Here is a 27,648-nt window from a genome sequence, read left to right on the forward strand (position 1 = left end):
TGAACTACGTCCAGCGTGTTTAACTTGAAAATCGTTATCGCGAATGTGGAAGCGCCTCGTGAAGAGACTCGTGAGTCACGTGGTGCTTTTGAACTCCCTTAGAGTCGGGCGGTCTCAAGGGGAGTGCACATGACGTTATTGAACTGCCTATATCTCTGTTTTGCGCGAATCAAGTCAGGATTGGAGTGGTGAACATATTTCTGGCAAGGAAAGCTTTTAGAAGAACTGTGATCCTGACTGTGTGCAAGATGGGCAAGACGAAGCGGTGCGTGTGGGGAGACTGTAACAGCGACACAAGGTATCGACACAAGGATCACATGACGGATGTGACCTTTCACCCCTTTCCCAAACCAAAGAGGAGGCCACATGATAGCATGAGGTGGATTGTCGCGTGCGGCAGGTCGTTTGAACGTCTCAACATTGACAAAATTAAAAAATATCATTTTGTCTGCTCAAAGGTAAGTCAAATGGGAAGTCGAAGTTATGGAAATAAACAGTTTCTGAAAACAATAGAATCTACGTGAGTGAGTGAGTGAGTGAGTGGTGAGTGAGTTTGTATCAGTTACGAATTACAGTATATCATGGTGTCGAAAGAGTGGAATGTAATTGTGACCTGGAACAAGCAGATGTACGTAAAAGGGACATAACTAGACTACAAGTTTAATGGTGTGTCACTTGTATTCCCGTATATTGATTGTTGTGGGATCGTGGTTGATTCAACGTGCATTACGCTTAAAATAACCGTCACAGTAAATTAATCATATGCAAGACGCTGCCTTCCCCAATTTCGCAAGTGGCTTCCACTTACTCGTAAAGTATATGCTAAACTGAACCCGGTCATGCCTGCTACAACCTGCACCTCGGGTGATCTACATAGATCGAAGGTGAGTGTGGTATCCAGGGGTGGACGTCCCGTGGGTAGGTTTTGTCAATGTTACTTCTCCCCTACGACGTGCATTGTGTCAATGCCTACTCCCACGACGTGCATTGTGCCAATGCTTACTCCCACGACGTGCATTGTGCCAATGCCTACTCCCACGACGTGCATTGTGCCAATGCCTATTTCCACGACGTACATTGTGCCAATGCTTACTCCCACGACGTGCATTGTGCCAATGCCTACTCCCACAACGTGGAATGTGCCAAAGTCTGCTCCTGCAGCGAGGATTATAACAACGTCTCCCCTAAGACGTGGAATGTGCCAATGTCTGCTCCTGCAGCGAGGATTATAACAACGTCTCCCCCCCATAAGACGTAGATCGTGTCAACGTCTCCCCTAAGACGTGGAATGTGCCAATGTCTGCTCCTGCAGCGAGGATTATAACAACGTCTCCCCCCATAAGACGTAGATTGTGTCAACGTCTCCCCTAAGACGATGATTATATCAACGTCTCCCCAAAACGACGTGGATCGTGTCAACGTCTCCCCTAAGACGTGGATTGTGTTAATATCTGTTCCTTCAACGTAGATTGTGTCAATGCCAATAGCTACAACGTAGATTGTGTCAACGTCTCCTGCTATGACGTGGTTTGTGTCAACGCCCCCCTTTTTGACGTGGATTGTGTTACCGTCTCCCTCCTACAACGTGGAGTGTGTCAGCATCTCCTCCCTACAACGTGGAGTGTGTCGGCGTCTCCCTCCTACAACGTGGATTGTGTCAACGCGTCCCCTACATTGTGGATTGTGTCAACGTCTCCCCGTACCAACTACGATGCACCTGGCCGCCTCAACTACAATGCAACTGGCCGCCTCATATCTTCAAAGAGAACGAGAATTAGTCCCCTGCAATTTCTTCCTCGTTATAAGGCCGGTGAACTACATCATGTTACGCCTTCCCAGTCACGGGAGCCTCACAATAACCGTGCGCGAGATGGTCACGTGACAAGGTGCTGCTCGCACCTGCTGTTTCCGGATGTTGTGAGGATCATTAACCATGGACCACCCTTTGCACATATGCTAAATCAAATCGCTATCTCGTGTTTGGCTATCCAGGGCGACTTAGGGCAGGATTTGTTGTCATCATGGTGAAAAACAAGGCTTGTGTGTGGGGCGATTGTCACTGTGACTCTCGGTATCTCCACAGGGAACAACATCCAGTCTCTTTCCATCCCTTTCCAAAACCCAAGACGAGACTTCCGGATTGTCTTCGGTGGATTGCCGCTTGTGGGCGTCCTGCAGATAGACTAAACGTGAACAAAATAAAACCGTACCACTTTGTGTGTTCCAAGGTAAGATTGAAAACATATAACACTTAGTGTAGTTTTGTTGCTAAACGTTAGCCAGTTGATAAAATTATGTCAATTGATATTATACCCATAACCACACAAGAACAGTATTGTTACTGTGACGTCTGCTTTGAAGTAACCTGCAGCACGGGCGACCAGACGCACCACCACGGGCGTTGACCTAGTTATCCACGTAAAAGCGTGCAGCCCTTATCGAGTGCCCCAGTGGTTGTTAGTGCAAATATCCTTGCAGTGATAACCAGAGACGAACTTGGGATATGCGATGCAAGTGTTTTGTGTATCTGTTTTAATCGATAGACCAGTATTATTGTAGTGACGAGTATTACAGTGTGAGGAGTGGACGGACTCGTCACCGCCAACTCGGCGATCGCCTGTTGTATCCCCACAAACCTCGCTGTAACGCTGGTTGTGTACCGCCGGTAGGGTAGGTTCACCCAACCGTTATGGGAGCAAGCGGCACGTGGGTAGTGGATCACCATGGTAATAACCGAACTAAGGAACAAGATGCAAGACAAGACGAAATAACGGTGTTCGTCTGACAGTCGGAAGCCAGGAAGTGTGGTTGTGTTAGTCTGGTGACCATGGAAGAATCAGACTTCGGAATATAGAGTTGAAACCTGATCTGGACAGCAGCTGATACCGAGCAGGTCAGCAGCGTCTCCATTGACCTCCATTGACCTCCCTTAGTGTGACGTTCGGTGTCGTGGTTCTTTAATGTGATCAGAAACAAGCTAGAGATAACGTGGTGACCTCTTGACCTTGACGATGGTGTTCTGCATGGCGTTCGGGTGTTCCAATAAAAACGATGCTTATGAGAGAGGAGTCAGTTTCCACCGACTCCCCTTAAGCCAAACAGCGTTGTTAGAACAGTGGTTGTTGTTAATGAGGCTGGAAAACCCGCACGTGACCCAACATGCACGTGTGTGCTCGGATCACTTTAGCCCGGACTGTTACTTGCCGGACAGGAGGCTCGACCTTGGGATGGGGGGAGGGAAGCGGAGGCGGCTGCTCAAACCGAATGCTGTACCCACACTGTTCAACTTCCATAAGGTTTCCAAAATAAACAGCAGAAGTACGAAACGGATTCGAACTGAGGTGAGTTAGAAATTAGCTTATATCACGTGGTGTTCAAAATGTATGAAAATACTCGTGGAGAATTTCTACAAACACATCGTATCACAGTTTATGGTATATCGATGCTCCTGAAGTCAACCACTGGCACGGAACAACCTCACCCAGAATCGATTATTTACAGAACACCGGCATATGACGGGAAGACTGCTTAGTGCGGCGTTAAGCAACGGTCAAAGGGCTCTGTAGAGTTTCGTCACTTATGTTTCCAAGGGTGAGCTGGTCGTTGGTTTGAATCCTACTGATGATTCTCGGTTTGTCAACACCATGCCCACCCCACGTGGTTCCAGCTGGCGCTCGTGCATCTCGGGCATTTGACTCTGTAGACGTTAACACACGGTGCTACCGTTCCCTGGGACAGTACGTGACCACGGGGTTTTCCATACTACCCTCTGTCCTACCTAGGAGGTGATTGATAACACAGTGGATGCAGCGTTGGCTCGTCTTACCAAAGGATAGAGTTCGATTCCTTACAAGCGCAATATGTGAAGTACATTCCTTGTTTCCCAGGATTTTTGTAACACTTCATTGCTAGAGGTTGTGTTGATGTAAACAAAACAAAAAGCCCATCAACAGAATGTGTACATATATACGTGTACATCAAACATCACACGTAATGTGTAAGTCGGCCATCCATCCAGCGCCCCACTGTAGATAGTGTTGTCACGTGACCGATTACTCCTCGACTTTTACCACGCATAGGGAGTATTTCTATATGTTATTTATCGGTACTGTCCTGACCGTAGAATACCTGTTGCTGAAAGTCGTCATATCGTTCTGTCTAGAAGATTCAGTCAGTGGACACAGACCATGGGAAAGACGAAGCACTGTGTGTGTGTGTGTGTGTGTGTGTGTGTGTGTGTGTGTGTGTGTGTGTGTGTGTGTGTGTGTGTGTGTGTGTGTGTTGTAATAGTGACACGCGTTACATGTTCAGGGAGGAAACGGAAGTGACCTTTCACCCTTTGCCAAAAACCAAAACCAGGATGGAGGACTGCGGACGCTAGGTGAAAGCTTGTGGACGACCGCAAAACAAACTCAATTTAGACAAAATAAAAAGATATCATTATGTTTGTTCAAAGGTAAGGACATGTACTCTTTATTTGGTGTCTGAAATGATAATATTCAGAGATGTCGTTTTTGTTCAGTTTTCATTTGAAACATAACAGCAAGGAGCCCCGGAAAGAGAATTATATTACGTTCTGAACTCAACTTTGGAAGGCAATATTGGATATGTCTATGTTTGAGGGTTCTGTTGATGATTTACGCTAAAATGTCTGTTTGCTGCTTTGGTTTTTTTGTGTTATAAAGGGAAGGAACATAGACAATATTCACCAATCGAGACTGTTCCGGTCATCGTTGCAGTTATTAAATTTGTTTCAAATTCAGTCAAATATTTTAATACATAATATATAATGATAAAACTGATTGGATTTTTTAAAACGATATAACAAACGCCATGTTGATTGATCAACAATCCAAAAAAGTTATAAAAAAATCATCTGGACGCTTAACAATGAGAGTTCGACATTAGAGGACCCCTGTGGGGCCTCACTGCCCGCTGACTGACACGTCAAGAGCCCGGATGCAAGGCGAGGTCAGACAAGCAGACATTATACGCCGCCTTCTTCAGCAGTGGTTCACAACTCGAGTTACCCAGTAGGGACACGATGGTTAAACGATGCATGTGGGGCGCCTGTAAAAGTGACACGCGGTATCACTTCAAGGAGTCGATGGCAGGAGTGACCTTCCATCCTTTCCCCAAACCAAAGACTAGACGTGACCCGTGTCTGAGGTGGTTGGCCGCTTGTGGGAAACCAATCGAGAAACTCAATGTATTCTCGGTGCGGAAATATCACTTTGTATGCTCCAAGGTAGAGTATAGTATACACACAACCCATTCGCCTTTTTTGATAGATCGTTGATTGGGCCACAAATTATTAATTTGACAATTCATGTGTCAGTTTTGTTGTTGGTATACAGGGGCTGGAGGCGGTATATCGGGGACGCGGGGAGTTGTGGGTTACTGTGACTCGCTCAAGACTGCTGCAAGTATTGTTTGTGTTGAACGCCTGGCTAGACGCTGAAGTAACTCGGTCTATCCCCCGTCGCCGTGGCAACAGCTGGGCTTTCGTCTGAACGCGCGCCGCCTAGAAGGCTGTGGGCTGAACGCCAGGCAAGCATCAAGAGCTAGGCGTCGTGCGTACGACTTATGTAGTAGAGATTTGTTAGCCAGGCAGTGCGGATTCCCAATTCAGGACGCCATTGCTAAATATCGATGTGTAGGTGCCAACTAAGGTCACCCTCACTAGTATGATGGAAATGGATTTTCTCGGAAGCTGTGCTGATGACAGCTCCAAGTGCTCCGCATGTGGCAAGGAGTTCACAACAAGGGCCTCTCTCATGCGCCACATGCAGACTATACATGAGACTCGGCAAATTTTCCCATGTCGCATTTGTCATTTGAGCTTCAAGAGGAAGTATGACCTCGCCCGCCACACCCGAGTTCACGACAAGGTCCGCCAGTTTCTCTGCGACTGCTGCGGGCGCGCGTTCTCCCGGAAAGACAACCTGAATTTGCATCGACGGATGAAACATGGTACAGGACCTGCGAAACGAGTTCAAGGTCAAGCTTGTCAAAGTCATGTCGTGAGGGAAAAAGGTGAAGGTCAAACAACAGCAAAACAAGGTTGCGGTCGAGCATTGCAAGGTCACGTTTTGAATTATCAAGGGGAAGGTCAAGTGAGAACTCAAGCGGGACCATTCTCCGCGATACATCAGCGGGTAATGCAGACAAGGAAGAGATACAATACATTGATTGAGGAAGAACGCACGTGTGGATGGGGGGTGTATACTGCCTTCAGGCCAAACGTTTGGATTGGTCACCTGACGTAGTAATTGTCAGAAAGGCATGAGCATCAAAGGTTTTCAGTTATATTTTGTAAAGATTTTAGACGTTTCGAGTCGTTGCCTATTCAAAACAAAAGCCTATCGGTTTGTCTGTTGCAGTGGATCTTCCATTAACGTACTGCCCTCTATTTCAGCACTTCGTCGGTGGCCGTGGCCCCACCCCTGAACACCCCGACCCCGTGCCCTTCAACCCTCTCAATGCAGCAAGACCCGAATCCAGTCGATTCCAGTCCAACATAGCAGGCTTTGGACTTTCTGGTAAGATACGTATAAACTCTTTTCACTTGATTGCAGATACTGATGTCAACCATATATAATTGGCCTGACAGTATTTCCTCAAGGTTTTAAGGAACAACGTGGAAATGCATACATAAGTTGTATTTGCCAATATTATTATGCCACATGACAGATACATTGTACATACCTGTAAAGGTCTCTCACTGCTACAGTTAGTACTGTGGGCGAACTGGCTAAAGCGCCAGGCTAGTGATCCAGCGAGCTTGAGGTGACGGGATCGAGCCCACCTGTGACCGGGTGTAAAAAACCTTGGAGTCAACTTAGTGTGCAGACTCTTTCAGTGTTGTCACAACCCCTAGTGTACAGTACACAACCCTGTGCACTTAAAAGAACCCACGAAGGGTCGGTGGGGTAGCCTAATGGTTAAAGCATTGGCTCGTCACGCCGAAGACCCGGGTTCGAATCCCCACATGGGCACAATGTGTGAAGCCCATTTCTGGTGTCCCCTGCCGTGATGTTGCTGGAATATTGCTAAAAGCGGCGTAAAACCAAACTCAGTCAGTCAGTAAAAGAACCCGCGAATCCGTTGGAATATGACCAGATGGTGGCCACATGAATACGTGCAAACACCTAGTTGCGGGTACAGCAACGTGCAGTAAAACTTGGACAAAGTACTGTGACTATGTGTGCCAGTCCACCCTGCTGTGAATGGGTACCTCGTAAGGATGGGAATGCCACAATAACTCGGTGCGCTTAGTGGCAGCAAGAGTTGTATGCTCCCCAGGGAGTTGAGATTGACAATACGATGTGCCGTTGAGATTGACATCCAGTGAACGAGGGAAAAAGTAAGCGCCTTTGAGCAGCTGAGCTGAGCTGGATATCGGCGCTATATGTATGAATGTGTGAATGAATGAATGTTTAGTAATAATGCAAGTCCTTATATCAGTGCGGATCACCTGAATGTTATTTCTGATGAACACACACACACTTAATTTCGGAGAAACATCATAAGTCATAAGTCATCCTAGAGGTGTAACCCATGAGTAGATCTGGTGCTGATAAACCAAGGCGCCGAATCCTCAACTCGTCGAATTCTGGTACGCTGAAAGGGACGCAACTCTACACAGTAAAATGTGGCGCTATAGTCGAATGGGCCATCGGTGTCCCTCCTTGCCTATGACTTAGTGTAAAAAAGCAAAAATCCTACTTTTGTTGAACATCCATACATTATGAGAAAAGAAATATTGTGCAAATCAAACAGTTAATGCAACATTTATTCCATTCACAACCGAAGTTAATTTGACGCCGCCACACTCAGGAAATATGTCCTCAACCGTTAACCATAAATTAGCCCTTGAGTGACCTACTTGGCAATAGCGAGACGCGAAAGCGCCAAGCTTGGGTTTGGGTGTTATAACGAAGACTCCATGGAAATTGACTGCGGCCTGCTTTTCAGCTGCTTTGTGTGTACAGACTGTATTCGGAGTTACACTGTTGGCGTTTGGTGATGGGTTTTGTGTTGTCATGGACGTGATTGTCAAACGGCTTCTTCCTGGCGCTGGCTGTTCATCGAGTCTCGTGAGTGGTAACCGCCATCTTGGATGTGACTACAGGAAGTGAAGGCCGATTCACGGACCACAGCATGATATCTGTACACCTACATGACGTTTCACGAACTGATTCATCTTCATCTACGATCTCAGCCTCTGGATTCCAAGCAATCCTTAAAAAAGCCCGTTTGATTTAGGAATTTTACAATTTGTCATCTTCACTCAGGCCACGATTTAGAGTACGGCGCTAATTAAAATGCAGAAACCGCGCTCGAACACACTCTCTACTCCCAACAAACGATGCATTTTAGACGTCAGTCAGAAGAGGGAAATTGTAGAGTTTGCAACAAAAAACCCAAAGGCCTCCCAGTCGCAGATTGCCACTGCCTTCTCCAACATGTGGGGGACTCCGATTGTACGGAGAACTGTCGGGGGCATCCTCAGTCAGCGCGAGAAGTGGGAGGATGCATTCGTGCCGCCTGGCGTGAAGAAGATAAGGAATGCTCGGCATGGTGACATGGAGGCAGCCCTGTTTCAACGATACAGGGAGGCCGTCACAGCAGGTGCACCAATGTCCGACGCCATTTTACGTGAAAAAGCTCAAACTTTGGGACGTGAACTGGGAATATCCGACTTTGCTTATTCCAAGGGTTGGCTGCTTCGGTTCAAGATGAGATATGGAATTGTTCAGTGGCCGTCTGCGAGTGAAGGGTCTGTTCAAATGCCTATAGGTGGCGCTAGGGAAGCGGCGGAACCACACGAGCAGGACGCAGGGACTTCTGAAGGTTTGTTACTGTAAAGCAAAGACAACTCTACTTGTGATGTCTATCATTCAGCATCTTCTGCTCCAGCGTTCCTATCAGTGTCTCTAATAATCAGGTGGTCAGGCTCGCTGGCTTGGTTGGCACATGTCATCGGTTCCCAATTGCGCAGATCGATGCTCATGATGTTGATCACTGGATTGTCTGGTCCAGACTCGATTATTTACAGACCGCCGCCATATAGCTTGAATTTTGCAGAGTGCGGCGTAAAATTAAACTCTCTCACTCACTCTAATAATCATGCTTCACTATACATCACGGGTGGTGGGTGGCCCAGTAGGTCGCTCGTCACGCCGGAACCCGGGTTCAATTCCCACATGGGTACAATGTATGAAGCTTATTTCCGGTGCGACCTGTCTTGATATTTCTAGAACATTGCTAAAATCGGGGTACGACCCCAGTCACATGTCCATCACTGGTATAGACACCCATGCTCATTTCACATTGACGAAGTTGACAGGGAAGAATGTCGTATATAATGTTATATCTCTTCCTTCCCAAACCGGGCAGTGGGGTAGCATAGAGGTTAACGCGTTCGCTCGTCACGCCAAAGACCCGGGTTCGATTCCCCACATGGGCACTATGTGTGAAGCCCCATTCTTGGTGTCCCCCGCCGTGATATTGCTGGAATATTGCTAAAAGCGGTGTAAAACTAAACTCGCACTAGCACCTCCCAAACCAGTTATCTGAAGTGAAGAAATACCAGTTTTGACTCTTTCATATTAAGATACTTTCTAAATTGGTTCAAATTTGTTGGGGTTTGAATATGCCCATGGTATTTGAAGACAGATGATCTAAACTACGAAAGCTCCAATGTCTTTGTTAATATACAAATGCACCTAAGGCATATATAGGGAACAGCATGGAGGTTCCCGGTGGATTCTGGTTAGTAATATTTTTTAAAGTTCGTGTATACTGCATTTAAACGCTCGCTACTAAAATGTAAGTACAACTGCTTTTATTACCGGATAATAGCGATTCAAGGCTTCCATACATTCTTGTACATATCACGTGACCTATTTAGCTCGCGTAGGCGCGCTACAATGAATGTAGCTCATTCCAAGATGGAGACGAAAGTTCGTTCTCACTTCATCCGGACTTCCAAGAATTGCCGTGGGCTTGTGTTGGGGGGTTACGAGTATAGGCGGTACAGAGAAAGGGGCACCCGCGAGTACTGGCGTTGTAAGCGAGTCGGATGCATGGGGAAAGCCATCACTGTGTTCGACACCGTGACCTGCGTGACCGGGAGTCATGACCACCAGCCCACATTCCCGGCAGTCTTTGGTGAGTTTAGTTCGTTATTAGCGGCAGAATGAGAACGATGGAAGCCATTCCTGGGTCTATCCTACACATGTTTGCAAATTGGACCGTTGCACTATGGCGGTGTAGCATTATCGATTTGTTTTGGCGTGTAGCGAATGACTGGTTGAGCGAGCTACACATTCTAATTGTGGGGCCCTGAGGCTCTTGAACAGGCAGTGGTGTCTGCGGTAAAATATTTTTTACATATACATGTTCAAGTTTATGAAGTAATCGAATCATGCCGTGCATGTAAAAATAATTTGAAAGGAATACTATATTACGTACGTTCGAGTCAAATGGGAGAATCTTGATACAACGAGCCTCGAACAAATCAGTCTCGAGTGTTCAGTACATTTGCTCCTCAACCGAAGAAATGGCGTCCCCATTTTTAGTACCGGATTTAAAATAAACGTTTCAACCGGTTTAACGAATATGCAACATTAATGTGTCCAGAACGACAATACCTTTGTTACGAAACCATACTTTCACGGCAGTATCGCGCATTCGGGAGTAGAGGTTATGTGTGTGCATGCGTGGATGGCAGTCGTCATATTTACAGTTTTGGAAACTCGGTCGGTGACACCAGAAGAACGCGGCAACCTACATGCCTGTTAATTTACGTTCACGACACACAACACTCCTTTATTGGTGACTTTGTTGAGATCCTTGAGTACCGGCTCCAAGACGGGCCGGGTGGACAGACCATGAGACGTGTACAGTGTGTTTATGATATTAAACATTGGTTTATCGTTCCCAAACGTGACTGTTTGAAACCGTATGTATAAAAAATGTGTTTAACACCCCACTGTGTAATATTCGGGCTTCTGTAAATAACCGAATCTGCACCAGACAAGTCAGTGATTGATTCCAAATCAACTCCTATTTATGTATTGAGCGCAATGATTAATCTACACAAACCATTGCTCAATGCTATTGCGAACATTATCTGGTCCCTGGTTCCGTTGAGGAGGACCACTCATCGAGAGCCTCACTGGTTTCTTGTGTCTGGTCCGGGCAGCTGTCTGGCTCCTGATTTGTACTGGCTTTGTGAACGTATTCAATTCAACCATGCCCAAACACTGCGTTGCAAATGGGTGCTACAGCCGGTTTGGGAACACAGACTATGTTAAGATGCATCGTATACCGTGGCAACATCAAATACTTGCGTCCAAGTGGGTGGAGAGCCTGATTCAGTCCGGTACCCCCCATGATAAGGTGACCCGAGACAGTCGAGTTTGCTCAAAGCATTTTATCGGAGGATTAAAACTCCCAGGGGCCGTGCCGGTCCTGTTCGGTGCGCTGGTGTACCAAGGTAGGTTATTATCCACTGGCTCGTGGCGTGCAGTGCCTGGTCCCGTTATTTAAGAAAAATAGTTTCTTCTGTGGAACCAGAAACTGATTTGTATCTATTATGGAAACGACAAGGTTCATTTGTGTTTTCTTTAACAACGAGGATATAACAACGTCATAATAACAGTTGTTGGGAAGCACAGTGGAGGATTTTTTCAATTAAATTAAAACGCGCTTGTTGGGTGGGCCTGTATACACCCTCTTGGTTCCCGGGACCGAGGTATCATCGACTGGATTCGTGCATTTCCGGTTGTGAGTTACCGACATTTTGGCGATGAAATGGAAAATTGACAGTTCTGTTGTCAGTATTAACGTACGATACTACAGAGCAATGCGCTGGATATCCGTGCCTAGAATTAAACCTTTGATAGATCACACATGAAGGTAAGTACGTGACTGCTGATGGACGACTTGCACAGTTTTTAAGTAGTTTGCGCACATGGGATGACAAGCGCTTTGTTGCCATAAATAATCACAAGTGAATCACGGGAGTTAACCGCAGCGGATGTGCAGACTACAAGGATTAACACGATAATTTTATGTTTAGGGTACCTTAGAGATTAATATGAATTGACGTTTATTTCTCTATTAATACAAAGCAGCTGATACTTTATAATCAGTCGCTGTGATTACAATACTCACTTGCAATCAGGTGTCTGTTTTATTAAATCAGTATAAAGTGCCATGTTTCAATCAGGTGCTGTTTATTTTATTAAGATATGTTAAATATCATGTTTCAATCACGTCAATGATGAGCGCTAACACTTGTTGTGGCCTTTTTCTTATAGAAAGTGGTGTCATTGTCAACATAGTGACAACACAGGGTTCTTCTGAGACAATCCCACAGATTCCTTGTTTAATGGTTCATATGACTTTCATGGTTATATGACATGTTTATCATTATTTATTTGCTATGGACAGTGTATAAAACAGCCCCAAAGTCTTACTTGTGAATGTGTGGTGGGAACATTGTTATGAACAGTGTCAGTTGTCAGTTGTATCCTGCAGTACTGCATCAATAAACATGGTTGCATCTTCATCGGGTGGAAACCTAGTTTATTGTGTACTGTATATAGTATGATCTGTTTCATTGGCATTCTAGAATTTGGTGAGTGATATGAAAGGATGACAACTGTGATTTAGATTCTTATACCATTGTCAAAAGGAGTGTCACAGTCTATATCAAATCTGTACCAATATGTTGCAGCATATTGTAATAAAGAAGTTGTCATCCATAAAATATGGTACTTTCTTTTTATAGTCTTCAACCTATTTGTTTTTAGAATTTAGATTATACCTTCTTGCTGGAGAAAATGTGTTATCATAGGGGAATACGATAAACTACCTTGTGTAAAACGCATTAAAGTTTATGTGTTATCACATTGTGTTGTTTTTTATTTTCTTGTAAGCAAGAACCCATGAAATACTGCGACACAGAAAATAAGTTTTTTTAACATAGTATTTTCATGACAGCTTATAGTTGTGAGGGAAATTTAATTGAAACATTTCTGTAATTTTAACGTTATATTTCATTGAACGAAAAGGTTGATGGATTGAATGAATGATAAAATTGTCTGTTTTATGGTTTTCAAGATAATAAAGGATTTCTGTGTATTAAGTGTTATGAGTGGATATCGATCTCTCTCTGTCAGCAGTCAGTTATTGTAACCAAAATATTTTAGCCAATAAACATACAAAACACAGCAGAGAGTTGACGGTAGTATAGAAGTGTTGATGCTTTAATGTCTTCCTGAGTATTACCTCTGAACACAACAAGTCGATTAATCTGTATGGGAAACTTCATGCCAGATTGTCAGTTTGTGACTGATTCAAGGAGCACCTGGGTTGTCCTCCCCACAAATGACACACTGACATCACCCACCCACTGACATCACCCACACACTGACATCACCCACACACTGACATCACCCACCCACTGACATCACCCACACACTGACATCACCCACACACTGACATCACCCACCCACTGACATCACCCACCCACTGACATCACCCACCCACACACACACACTGACATCACCCACCCACTGGCATCACCCACCACTGACATCACCCACACACTGACATCACCCACACACTGACATCACCCACCCACTGACATCACCCACCCACTGACATCACCCACACACTGACATCACCCACACACTGACATCACCCACACACTGACATCACCACACACACTGACATCACCCACACACTGACATCACCCACACACTGACATCACCCACACACTGACATCACTGACATCACCCACACACTGACATCACCCACACACTGACATCACCCACACACTGACATCACCCACCCACTGACATCACCCACACACTGACATCACCCACCCACTGACATTGCCAGTTTTTGCAGTGGAGTTTCCACCGTTTGCTTTGCCTGTTTATTCTGTGTGCAGGGGATGGTTGGTAGCCAGCAAAGGAAAGTTTGAAACAGAATAGTTTTACAATAACTTTTACAAGACATCTTTTTTTGTAACATATTGTCTTTAGGTCATCAAGCAAAATATTTACTTTAGGATAAATTGTATTTTTTGCAATATCTGGAACAATTGATTTAGAAATCTTCCAACACAGAATATCAATGCCTCACAGGCAATTTGGAGGTGCATTAGTAAGACTTGTTTCCCTCTCCCATTACAGGGGAGCCCAGTGGGACGTCTAGTGTGGTGGATCCCTCAGTGTCCATACAGGAAGTGAAGCCCCAGATAATACACAGACCTGACCTTGACCTTGACCTTGACCTAGTAGGTCCACCCAAATCTCACCCAAGACCAGCTCCTCCGCCTGCCAATAGGAATCCAGGCTACACCTTTAGACCAAGTTTTGCACAGCAAAGAATCGCAAGAGGTAAGTTGGTTTGCTTCAACTCGTACTAACTCTGTCGCTTGGGACTTGTATTTCTGCTCCTGTTTATGTAACTAACTTATATTTGTTGATGTGTTTATTATGTTGTTCAGCACATAATGCATATTTATTCCATCTTTATCCTTTTCCCTTGAGAATATTCTATTGCGTGAGAATTTGGTCATGTGACAAAGGGTTAGAGGTCGTCCTCCCTCACCAGCATGCATTGGATGTACTGTTGTTCAGTTGGCCTTCTGCCAACTCATGTTTGGCATGCCAGCGAATTTTCATTGAGGTCCTTATTTACCAGGCTGACCTTGACCTGCCCAGAAATGGACCAGTGCGAAGGCATCCAGTTCATCACGACCCGCAGAGGCAAGACTGCTGTTCAGTTTCGCGGGTATCGTTATTACAATGTACGAGCACTCGGACATAAGATCTACTGGCGGTGCTGCACTCGTACTTGTTCAGCCACGTTGGTGACAGCGGACGGTGTGCTGACAAAGGTTGGTGATGACCACAACCATCTGATGGAACTGACAATGTCTTCGACCTGCCAGGAGGACATGGCAACTGTTCAGAGAGTTCTTGAGGAGGAGTCTGTCAAGTCATTGTTTCACATCAAGAAGGAGATGGATCCATCTGTTAAGATTGAAGACACATTCAATTCTAATTGTCCTTCCGTTTCTTGTTCTGAGGAGAAAAGGGACTCCCCGTCAGCCTTCTTGTATGGACAGATTTGTTGGTAGGAAGTTAACAGTTGAACAGTCAATGCAGATCAGCAAGGATGGCGCATCCAGATTCAGGAGAGATGTTGCCTCTCGTCTCAGTCTGGTGGAGAAAAGTGGAAATAATTCCAGGGGACTCTCCCTAAGTAGTTTGGATAAGCGATCAGTGACTTGTAGTTCAGGAGGCGAAAACCATGCCCATTCTGTCATGAGGTCCCCCATCCTGGGTGTGACTGATGTTGTGTGCATAGCTGAGGATGGGACAGTAGGTCAGGCTGCAGTGCCGGATCAAACTCGGGCAACTCTCTTTACAGGCAGAAATGCTGCCTTCCCTGACTACAGGAAGAAAGGTATTGACATGTTTGAAACTTGAGGTGTAGAAACATACTGTCTAAACATGTAAAATGTATGCAGTCTATTGTGTTCCCTTCCCCAACCTTCTTTCCCAGCATTATATTGTGCCCCCACCACCCTTTCCCTCCTTTCCAGCATTATATTGTGCCCCCCCACCCTTTCCAGCATTATATTTTGCCCCCACCACCCTTTCCCTCCTTTCCAGCATTATATTGTGCAGCCCTTCCCCCCTTTCCAGCATTACATTCCAGCAGTCCTTTCCCCGCCCCACCACCCTTTCCCTCCTTTCCAGTATTACATTGTGCCCCCATGACCTTTTCCCCTTTCAGCAGTCTATTGTGCCCCCCCACCCTTTCCAGCATTATATTGTGCCCCATCCCTTTCCCCTTTCCAGCATTATATTGTGCCACTACCACCCTTTCCAGCATTATATTGTGCCCCCACCTTTCCCCAGCATTATATTGTCCCCTTTCCAGCATTATATTGTGCCCCACCACCCTTTCCCCTTTCCAGCATTATATTGTGCCCCTACCACCCTTTCCCTCCTTTCCAGCATTATATTGTGCCCCCACCACCCATTCCCCCTTTCCAGCAGTCTATTGTGCTCCCACCGCCCTTTCCCTCCGTTCCAGCATTATATTGTGCCCCCAACCACCCTTTCCCCCCCTTACCAGCAGTCTATTGTGCGTGCTCCCAGCACCCTTTCCCTCCTTTCCAGCATTATATTGTGGGGACAAAGTGAAAGGGTTTGGCAGGACGAGTGAACACATCAACCTTGAGGTGAGGTGAGGTGAAATTGGGTTTAACGTCGTGCTGGAGAATATTTCGCTCATATGACGACGTGCATGCGTGTGTATGTGTATGTGCGGCTGCTTGTACTAGCCCAAACTGAAGCTGGTTTTATAGTGCCAGCCCACTGAGATACTCCAAGCCGACCAGTCCTTGTTGTACCCATTAATGCCGAGCGCCAGGCAGGGACCAACAAATACCATATTTTAGCGTCTTTTGGTATAATGCGGTCAGGGATCGAACCCGCGACGCTCTAACCACTACACCACGGAGGCGGTCTCAACCTTTAGGCTACCCCCCACCCCTTATAGGGATGTTGCAGATCCACACAGATCCATACTTTGATACTTACTGGTAATATCGAAATATTTAGTGGACTTTAGGTTGAATAGTTTATGAAGGAGTATGAAATATTTCCATGAGATATTTTTAATTGCTCTCTGGAGCTTGTGGAGGATGATATGCACCCAGCGTTAAGACAGAGTTGTTAAGACCTGAATTGTAGCCGTGTACTGGTGATCGGTGGACTGATGTGAGTAAAGCAATACACAGCTGCTGTGTTGCAGCACATTTGGCAGGAACACGCATGTATTACATAAGAAGGTGGTATGTATCTTTTCAAAATGACTAGATGTCAAATTGTTTTAACCTAAGAAGTCTGAAACTACATCTGTGATACAGAGATGATGGAGTTGGTCCCAGGTTAATCTGGTGGTGCCAGTTACCAGGTATATTTCAGCATTGATGGTTGAGTTGGGTGTTGGGGGTCACACATGACCTGTCCAGGTCCTGCTAGCCGATCACTGTCTGATTGACCTCTATGTGTAGTTGACCTGTGACGATCTGGGTAAGAATTAATCTTCAGCAACTATCCTTGTCGTAAGAAGTGACTAAAGGGATCAGGTGTTGAGGCTCGCGGACTTGCTTCCACTTGTCGTGGTGTCCCAGAAGCATGGATTGATGCTCATTATGCTAGTCACCAAATTGTCTGATGCAAACTTCATTATTTACTGACCACTGTCTTGTAGCTGGAATGTTTTTGACTGTGATGTAAGCAACAACTAAAGGCCCAGATCCTGTCGGGGTCAGGAATGTGGCAGGTCACCTGGGCCCTGGTAGCTGTCTCACTGTCGACTCTATCACCTCTTCTGTGAAGGGAGTTGGGAGGCGGTGTTGCAGGCCACACATGACAACCCTTCTTGGCCCAGCTAGCTGACTCCTGTAGCCCGCTATTTGTGGATCAATACAAGCTATATTTAGCCAGATGTTCAACCCAGGCCAGAATGTAGCACACATTAGCAGGTTAGCCGGGCAGGGAGGAGGAGCTTGTCCTGGGCTTGCTGGCTCAGATTGACTGTTGCCTCCAGACATACAGCTGGGCTGATGTAGGCTGGAGATAGACAGCATCAACAGGGTGACTACACAGTGTGCACATAGTTCAACACTGTGGCTGGATTATTGTCTCACTATGAAGAATATGTTGCCAGCATGTGGATTAAGAGAGTTATTTCGCAGGTGCTACAGAAAGTGTTTGGATGTAGTTTTCTGATTTGAGCCATTTTGGATGTGCTATATACACATATATAGCCTGATTTCTAGGCACTGGCGTTATTGCACTGATACAACACATGTGGGATAAAGACGGCAGTGACCTATTATAATGTGTCACTTAAACAATGGTGGATGAAGGTTGTAAGAAGTTATATTAACATTATTCTCGATACTAGTTGGACTTACAAAGGACAAACACTTCCCAGGTCTAATTCCTGCGCTACATCGAAAACCTGTTTTAGTATATCCTTTAAAAATGGAGGATTCGACTCAGAAGCGTGCATACAACTGGTCGGAATCGGAGGTGCTGACATTGTTTGAACTGTGGAGTGACCCGTTGGTGCAGAAGGAGTTGAAGCACCTGTACCGCAACAAGACGGTGTATGAACATATAGCCCGTCTCCTCAACACTGCTGGCATCAAGCGGACATGGGTCCAGTGCAAGGAGAAGATCAAGAAGTTGAAGAAGGAGTTCTATCGCGTCCAGAGAGTTTGTGGCGACCTTGACCCTGATGCAGGCCCGGTCACCGGGTGTCGATTCTACAAGGAGTTATACCCACTATTGACATCCAAGTCTGGGAAAACATGTTGGTTGATTATATGTTCTTACTCCTCCATGCGAGGTCTCTGGTTTGTCTGTCTGATTCTTGGGCAGAATAGGTCTCCACTGCATTGTTTTTGTCCTCTGTGTAGATTCTAGGGGAGAATAGGTCAGTAGTACACTTTATACTCTGTGGGGATTCTAGGGGAGAATAGGTCAGTAGTACACTTTATACTCTGTGTAGATTCTAGGGGAGAATAGGTCAGTAGTACACTTTATACTCTGTGTAGATTCTAGGGGAGAATAGGTCAGTAGTACACTTTATACTCTGTGTAGATTCTAGGGGAGAATAGGTCAGTAGTACACTTTATACTCTGTGTAGATTCTAGGGGAGAATAGGTCAGTAGTACACTTTATACTCTGTGTAGATTCTAGGGGAGAATAGGTCCGTAGTACACTTTATACTCTGTGTAGATTCTAGGGGAGAATAGGTCAGTAGTACACTTTATATTCTAGGGGAGAATAGGTCTCTCTGTGGGATTCTAGGAGAATAGGTCAGTAGTACACTTTATACTCTGTGTAGATTCTAGGGAGAATAGGTCAGTAGTACACTTTATACTCTGTGGGGATTCTAGGGGAGAATTCTAGGGAGAATAGTCCCAGTAGTACACTTTATACTCTGTGTAGATTCTAGGGGAGAATAGGTCAGTAGTACACTTTATACTCTGTGTAGATTCTAGGGGAGAATAGGTCAGTAGTACACTTTATACTCTGTGTAGATTCTAGGGGAGAATAGGTCAGTAGTACACTTTATACTCTGTGTAGATTCTAGGGGAGAATAGGTCAGTAGTACACTTTATACTCTGTGTAGATTCTAGGGGAGAATAGGTCAGTAGTACACTTTATACTCTGTGGGGATTCTAGGGGAGAATAGGTCAGTAGTACACTTTATACTCTGTGTAGATTCTAGGGGAGAATAGGTCAGTAGTACACTTTATACTCTGTGTAGATTCTAGGGAGAATAGGTCAGTAGTACACTTTATACTCTGTGTGTAGATTCTAGAATAGGTCCAGTAGTACACTTTATACCTGTGTAGATTCTAGGGAGAATAGGTCAGTAGTACACTTTATACTCTGTGTAGATTCTAGGGGAGAATAGGTCAGTAGTACACTTTATACTCTGTGTAGATTCTAGGGAGAATAGGTCAGTAGTACACTTTATACTCTGTGTAGATTCTAGGGGAGAATAGGTCAGTAGTACACTTTATACTCTGTGTAGATTCTAGGGGAGAATAGGTCAGTAGTACACTTTATACTCTGTGTAGATTCTAGGGGAGAATAGGTCAGTAGTACACTTTATACTCTGTGTAGATTCTAGGGGAGAATAGGTCAGTAGTACACTTTATACTCTGTGTAGATTCTAGGGGAGAATAGGTCAGTAGTACACTTTATACTCTGTGTAGATTCTAGGGGAGAATAGGTCAGTAGTACACTTTATACTCTGTGTAGATTCTAGGGGAGAATAGGTCAGTAGTACACTTTATACTCTGTGATTCTAGGGATTCTAGTACACTTTATACTCTGTGTAGATAGGGAGAATAGGTCAGTACACTTTATACCTGTGTAGATTCTAGGGAGAATAGGTCAGCAGTACAGTACACACTTTACTCTGTGTAGATTCTAGGGAGAATAGGTCAGTAGTACACTTTATACTCTGTGGAGATTCTAGGGAGAATAGGTCAGTAGTACACTTTATACTCTGTGTAGATTCTAGGGAGAATAGGTCAGTAGTACAGTTTATACTCTGTGGGGGATTCTAGGGAGAATAGGTCAGTAGTACACTTTATACTCTGTGTAGATTCTAGGGAGAATAGGTCAGTAGTACACTTTATACTCTGTGGGATTCTAGGGGAGAATAGGTCAGTAGTACACTTTATACTCTGTGGGGATTCTAGGGGAGAATAGGTCCGTAGTACACTTTATACTCTGTGTAGATTCTAGGGAGAATAGGTCAGTAGTACACTTTATACTCTGTGGGGATTCTAGGGGAGAATAGGTCAGTAGTACACTTTATACTCTGTGTAGATTCTAGGGGAGAATAGGTCAGTAGTACACTTTATACTCTGTGTAGATTCTAGGGGAGAATAGGTCAGTAGTACACTTTATACTCTGTGGAGGTCAGTAGTACACTTTATACTCTGTGTAGATTCTAGGGGAGAATAGGTCAGTAGTACACTTTATACTCTGTGTAGATTCTAGGGGAGAATAGGTCCAGTAGTACACTTTATACTCTGTGTAGATTCTAGGGGAGAATAGGTCAGTAGTACACTTATACTCTGTGGGGATTCTAGGGAGAATAGGTCAGTAGTACACTTTATACTATGGGGTGATTGTGGATGAGAATAGGTAACTTGTGCACCATACTAGTGATTCTTTGGGATCTGGGGGACAGAATAAGTCCTTAGGTCCACTCCAGGGCCTAGATTTTCAAAGCTGCCTTAGAGCTAAGGTAGTCTAGGTCCTGGTCTTCAGAGCTGACCCATGGAGATCTTGTCTCGACAGTGAGTGCCTCACTGAAGCATTGCTGATACTGTCAGCCTCTCGTTGACCTGACTTGATAATCTACAACCGCTGTGCATCATGTGCAGCTTGCACCTCACTCCAGGAAATGACCATTTCTGCTTGGGTTTATCTTCCAGGGAGTTAGTAGAATACTTGAGGATAGATATACAGACCCATGAGGTACTGTGCTGTGTATTGATGGGAGTGAATGAGTGAGGTTTACTCAGCTGTTAGCAATATTCCAGGAATATCACGCTGGGGGACATCAAACATGGTATTGATTGGAACACACAATCGTGTAGTCCATGATCTGGAGGTGTTTGGTGTCAGGCCCTCATCTTGTGTCCCCGTTAGGATTACTGAACTAAACTTTGTGGTGGCATAACGCCATTTTCTGTCTTTCTATTATCTTATATATAGAGGTCTGACAAGTTATAATTAGGGCAACTGCAATATATTCATGACTGGATGTCACTAATTTTGCCAGAAGGACCATCATTATTATTATTAAACCATGGTCCCATGAAGGTAACCTTTGTGACGTCTAGGTTTGTTTGTTGTTGACTGCTGAACCCACCAAGGTTTTACAGTAATATTTTAGGACACAGAAATGAAAGGAAGCATGTATCTATTATTTTCATATTTTTGTGATCTGTGTTTCATGTAGTGTATACTGGGTTTCAGCTCAGCAGATTCACCATGGCAACGCCCAAGTGGCCTCCAGACCAGGGATGCAGAGTCGACCACTGCAGGGGATGCAGAATCGTCCTCCACAAGGGATGCAACCCCGCGCCAGGATGCCCTCTGCCACGGTTACATCGGCTGCCCCGCCTCTCAAGCGACCCAGACTGGAGGCTCAGCGAGCAGTGCCGCAGATGAATAGACAAATGGGTCAAGCCCCTGTTCAGAGACAGAATATGTCAACGTTTGACCAATCACATCGAATGCCGGCACCTCGGTCTGTTGTACGACCTCCGCAGAGACCAGTTGGCATCCAGCAGATGTCGACCCAGCAACAGCGGTCCATGCAACATCGACAAGTATCAAGGTCACCTCAGCGACAAATATCAAGGCCCAAACCCCAGATTAGTTCAAGTAGGAATTCAGAGGTGAAATCTGACATCTCTGAGAGAGCCTTCCTCAACCCTGACCACAGCTCTCATATCATGACGGAGTTGTCTGCCCTGTGGAAGTCGGGGAAGTTTGTGGACGCTGCCATCATGGTTGGAGGGATGAAGCTGCAGGTATGTTGTGTAGCTTTGGTGTTTGTCATGTTTCCAAGCTGGTTGTCTGCACTGACGCAGAAGCATGGCGATGGCCAGTTGGAATTAGGTGAAGTGGCTGTTTGTTGATGTAGTGCCCCAGCTGGGAAACTAGTACTGTACATATGTAGACAGGTTGTAGTTGACCAGACTGTGGAGTGAGGAGTGATACTCGTGGTTACCACTCTGTGTCCCAACTCAGGTGTCTGGAACCATGTGTTCTGACTGAGGTGTCCTGATGGATGTACCATTACTGAGGTATTGTGACTTTGGTGCAGTGTATGAATTAATTTGAAAAATCACTGACCAAGAGGGCTAGTTTGGTGCAGGGTATGAATTAATTTTGAAAGGTCACTGACCAGGAGGGCTAGTTATAAATCTTGCTAGCCCACATCACACTTCACTGGCCCTGCAAAATATCAATATCAAAACGCACATCGGTCAGAATTGGTGTGATGTTCGGTATTGAAGATGTTAAACGTTACATTTGTATGGTTCGTAACCTCTTTTGCGCAAATCTTCGTGTGACAAGAGATAGAAATATCATGAAACATTTGCAGGCAGACTTTTAACACCTTAATAATTGACATCATCATATTCATGTGCATTAAATAAAGAACAAATTATCTAAGATTTCAGCCATCCAGTCGGGATAGCTTTAAGAATATATTACCGGACCGATGCACAATCAGCTAGCAGTTGGCTAGTGGGCCAGTAGCTATTTCGAACGCTGCATAGGTGTCATGAGGAGGGTGTTCTACCTGACATCTCCTTAAAGACTAGGGTGTCGTGACTGTCATAACTGGTGTGTTGTGGCTGAGGTGTCCCAGCTTGGCTGTCTCAACTGAGATGTTTTGACTGCCCTGATACAATAAATTATGTTCATTCCTTCCACCACTGGTTTCCCTGGCCCTGACTGGGTGATCCATAGAACAGTCATAGGGCTAGACCTTTCCTGACTGCACAGTGTTAAATGATATTCACTCGCTCATCCTGGCAGTGTATTACTCAAGTGTGTGTGTGAGTGAGTGAGTGAGAGGGGTGTGTGGTGGGGTGTGTGTGTCTTCTGTAATGTCAGCAGTGATTCAACTGTGGATGGAGTAGGTGTAACTGTAAAGTACTGTATTGTGTTGCTATAAATACATTGTAAGTAACTATGGCTGTAGGATGCTATACGTGAATGGGAGTATGTGCTGTAATTGGATTTTAGAAATAGAAACATTCAATGGAATTGGATTGGAGGCTGGCCTTTCACTGTGTATGAATATGTTTCTTGTGTTTTTGTATATGCACATGTTATTGAACATTTGATCAGACGCCGAGCTAAGTCAGCCCAGATGAAAGATCCACTCATTACATTCTCCGTGCCACACAGTATTCATGTCCACCTACTTGGTGTTGCAGGCTCACAGGATGGTGCTGTTTGCTGCTAGCCCCTATCTGCGGGCATCCTTCGACCACCTTAACCCTGCCACTGAGCTGCGTCTCAAGATGCCGCCAGACATCAAGCTGGACGTCGTCTACCAGTTCCTCACCTACATCTATGACGGCGTCCTCCGCTTAAATCCGAACAATGCATCCTCCCTTCTCAAGATCTCTCTCATGCTTCGCATGGAACACCTCACCATGTGTTGTCAGGAGTACATGGCTCACGCTGTCAGTACTGGCATAATTCCACAGATGTCGGTCAAGGACGTCAAGTCTCCATTGTTGGTGCTAGTTGACCAGAAGGCCCAGGAAACAGGTGAGGGCAAGACAGATATGTGCACTCAGACCATGTGTGACTCTGAAACAACTACCATCCAGTCTCCTCCCAAGGTGGAGTTTGACCGAGTGTTTGGTGAAGAAGACCAGACAACTTCTAGTTACCATAGCAACCAGTTTGATCACAGTGTGCAGTCTGATGTGGACTTGTATGGTAACTATGGAGACAGAGGGGGAGGAGGCCAGGTAGTACATACACAAGAGGATGGGGATGCTATGCCCATGATTATTGTAAAGAATGAATGTATTGATCCTGAATATGAACTAAGCATTAATCCCACACACCATGCCAGTCCCCCTCCTGACCTTGAACACATGAGTCCAGCATCCAGTCAGAGTGACCCGAGATCAGACTCCGAGCAGCAGATGAGCAGCCAGACTGACCCCATTGCTGACAGGGACAGTCCTGCAGCCCAGGCTGGGATGGAGGCCATGCAGGTTGTCCCTGGCATCGACCTTGATGTGTCATCTCCTGACACTCCGGACAACAACCTCCAGCAATCATCCAATGGCAGTGTCCATCAATCACCAGGTACATCTACATTTGACCAATCACAAGTCACCTCATCTGCATTTGACCAATCACAAGTCAGCACATCCACGTTTGACCAGTCCAAATCCAGCACATCCACAAATCAAATTAATTCATTAGAACAATCTTCAGTTTCCCAAACTGAAACAAATGTGACTCCTTCGTATACATATGCCAGTGAAAGTAGTGTTACAGAGGGATACAGTGAATCGTTCCCAGACAGGACTAGTGATAATTCGCATGCTGACACTGAAAATCAAACATCAGCTTTCCCTCAATCGTCACCTGGCCAGTCTTTACCCCTGGTGGAGTCAGTTGACCATGCAACACCTCAGTTTGGCACAGAGGAATTCCTCAGTTCCGACTTCGATGTCCAGATGTCAAATGTCCCCAAAAGTGAACCTGATGACCCAGTGTAGCGTGAAGTGTGACATTAACATTGCTGGAAGGAAACAGCTGGTACAGTATGGTGTCGGCTGGTGTCAGATATACCAGTCCCTAACTGTTTCGTCTGTATGAGATGGTACAGAGTGGTACCTAGTGTTGTACAGATGGTACAGAGTGGTACCTAGTGTGGTACAGAGTGGTACCTGGTGTGGTACAGAGTGGAGTGTGGTACAGAGTGGTACCTAGTGTGGTACAGAGTGGTACCTAGTGTGGTACAGATGTACAGAGTGGTACCTGGTGTGGTACAGAGTGGTACCTGGTGTGGTACAGAGTGGTACCTAGTGTGGTACAGAGTGGTAGTGTGGTATGTGATACAGATGTACAGAGTGGTACCTAGTGTGGTACAGATAGTAGAGGGTGATACATGTATACAAGGCAGGCATTTTGAAATACAAGGTATTTGACATTAGATCTGTTGTTAGTTGTGTAACAAAGTATTTGGTCCCATATTCAAAGTAGGCGGGCAACAACAAATGTATTCAAAAGTGTCAATACTGAAAACAAACACTTTATAACTAAGCACCACTTAGATATTAATGTGATCTGATACATTTAGTGAGACAGCCAAATATGCCGGTGACTACTGGTCACTTTAATGACATTATTATAACGATGTCCACACCAACAGGTGTCTGCTCTGTAAACCAGCTGATAGACACTATGGGCCTTGACGATGGGCCATGACAGACACTATGGGCCTTGATGATGGGCCATGACATTATGGGCCTTGATGATGGGCCATGACAGACACTATGGGCCTTGATGACACTATGGGCCTTGATGATGGGCCATGACAGACACTATGGGCCTTGACGATGGGCCATGACAGACACTATGGGCCTTGACGATGGGCCATGACAGACACTATGGGCCTTGACGATGGGCCATGACAGACACTATGGGCCTTGACGATGGGCCATGACAGACACTATGGGCCTTGACGATGGGCTATGACAGACACGATAGGTCTTCACAGACACGATGGGCCATGACAGACACGATGGGTCTTAACAGACACGATGGACCTGTGGGACACATTGATGTAGTAACAGCATGTCAGAATGTAGTATCTGTCAATAAGAGTGAAAAATTAAAGTGAATATTCTTTTTAATGATATCTTTCTTGTCTTCAGAGACCTTTCTTGGTGTTTTCATGTTGATTGCAAGGGACAACTATGAGTTTGCAGACTAACTTGTGAAGCATTTTAAAGCAGTTTTTGGTTCGATACAACATGGATCTATAGTACATGTGAAATTATATCAACAAGACAATGTACATCAGTCAGGTTACAGTTTTAGGACTGGAAATGGTGTGTTTCATTATGTTATTGACCTCAGTTGTAATACATTCCTGTGTATGAGTGACCGCATTGGTAGTTAGGCTTGGTACTGGATCCGTGTCACTCGCCCAGTTGAGGGGGCAGTCTCACTTGTTCTGTGTATCTCTATACCAAATCCAATTCCTCCACTGTTTGGGTTACAGAGGCACAGGATTCTTGTGTTATTATTTTCTCTTTTCCAAACAATCTAATGCCAAATATGACAGGAGTGTTAGAACTGTGGTAACAAGCCCCCCCCGAATGTACCTGGCATTATCTGCACCTTGAAACTATCGGGGATAGCCAGAGACTATCCTCACTATCATCATTAACATCATCATCGGATTGTCTGACAGTGTTACCATGTTATTTATTTTCGCAATAAACATTTAAAATAAAGTGATTTTTTTCTGTTTTTGTTGCTGTGTACATTCCAGATGAAGATTTGGTTTGTCCTGGTTTTACAAACAACTAATTACTGAAAACAATGTCTGATCCTATATGTGTACCGGGTAGCCAAGTACCGGGTAGCCAAGTGGCTGAAGTGTCCGCTGGTCACGCTGAAGACACGGGTTCCATTCCCCACATGGGTACAATGTATGAAGCCTAGTTATGGTGCCCCCCTTCCCCGTGATATTGCTTAAAGCACTATATGTGTACCTGTTGCAACAAGCATCTAATGATGGGTGGTCTGAATGTAGCACCTATCTGATTCTAAATATTACATGTCCGATAAATGACAAGCACGTGACTTTATGGGTCGGGATGGTATTCTTGTCGTCCAATGTTGGCTGCGGCCTCGAATATTTGTACGACGATCTGTTTGTCAAGGACGACGCACAATTGATTATTTTACGTGCGCTTTGTTCACTTCAGTCGCCGCTGTCTGGGGTTCAGATTGTGTTAGGTTGCTGTATAACGCCACGCTCAGCAATGTTCCATCTGTATCACGACTGCCAGGGAATAACCGACTCTGGACCAGACAATCCGGTGCTTGATATGACGCAATCAACCCAGGCTGACAATATGATATGTTTCGTCGACTCGACGATGCTCGTTATGAATATGTCTATCAATAGATTTGATTGTGGGCCCAGACTGGATTATTTTCAGACTGTCGTCGTATAGCTGGAGTGTTCCTAAGAACGGCGCTACAACACACACACGACGAGGTTACTGGCGACTGCTTCATACAAGAGTCCCCACAGGCCCAGGCTGTATCGCCGTCTTAACCTTGTAACCCAGTGTACTCCTACAGACACTGCTCCACTATAAGACAAACTTTACATAGGAATGCTTGACAACGGTACAAGAATCCGTAATGAAACGTCGCACTCAAGAAGTAAAGACAAAGTTGTGGCATCACAACTCATGAGAGA

At 45.2% G+C, this 27,648-nt stretch overlaps 1 protein-coding gene across 12 annotated transcripts in view; it reads left to right on the forward strand.

Annotated features, from left to right (window-relative positions):
* Positions 1-25,705, forward strand: part of LOC124267684 — a 33,519-nt gene extending 7,814 nt beyond the window's left edge. For 2 of the 12 annotated variants that reach the window (XM_046702665.1, XM_046702659.1), the window contains exons 2-5: positions 6,419-6,542; positions 14,217-14,423; positions 21,630-22,189; positions 23,612-25,702. In XM_046702665.1, coding sequence (XP_046558621.1) covers positions 6,419-6,542; positions 14,217-14,423; positions 21,630-22,189; positions 23,612-24,922 — 2,202 coding nt within the window. In that variant the 3' untranslated portion in view covers positions 24,923-25,702. Of the gene's footprint in view, positions 1-140; positions 459-1,897; positions 2,229-2,444; positions 3,342-4,956; positions 5,249-5,474; positions 6,159-6,418; positions 6,543-8,117; positions 8,857-9,898; positions 10,177-11,181; positions 11,507-14,216; positions 14,424-21,629; positions 22,190-23,611 lie in introns of those variants that run through there. The other 10 variants (XM_046702660.1, XM_046702661.1, XM_046702658.1 and 7 more) reach the window with 10 other exon arrangements.
* Positions 25,706-27,648: the final 1,943 nt, after the last annotated feature.

Source organism: Haliotis rubra, unplaced genomic scaffold (assembly GCF_003918875.1).
Source record: "Haliotis rubra isolate DU_JTF1 unplaced genomic scaffold, ASM391887v1 Scf133, whole genome shotgun sequence".
Taxonomy (NCBI): domain Eukaryota; kingdom Metazoa; phylum Mollusca; class Gastropoda; order Lepetellida; family Haliotidae; genus Haliotis; species Haliotis rubra.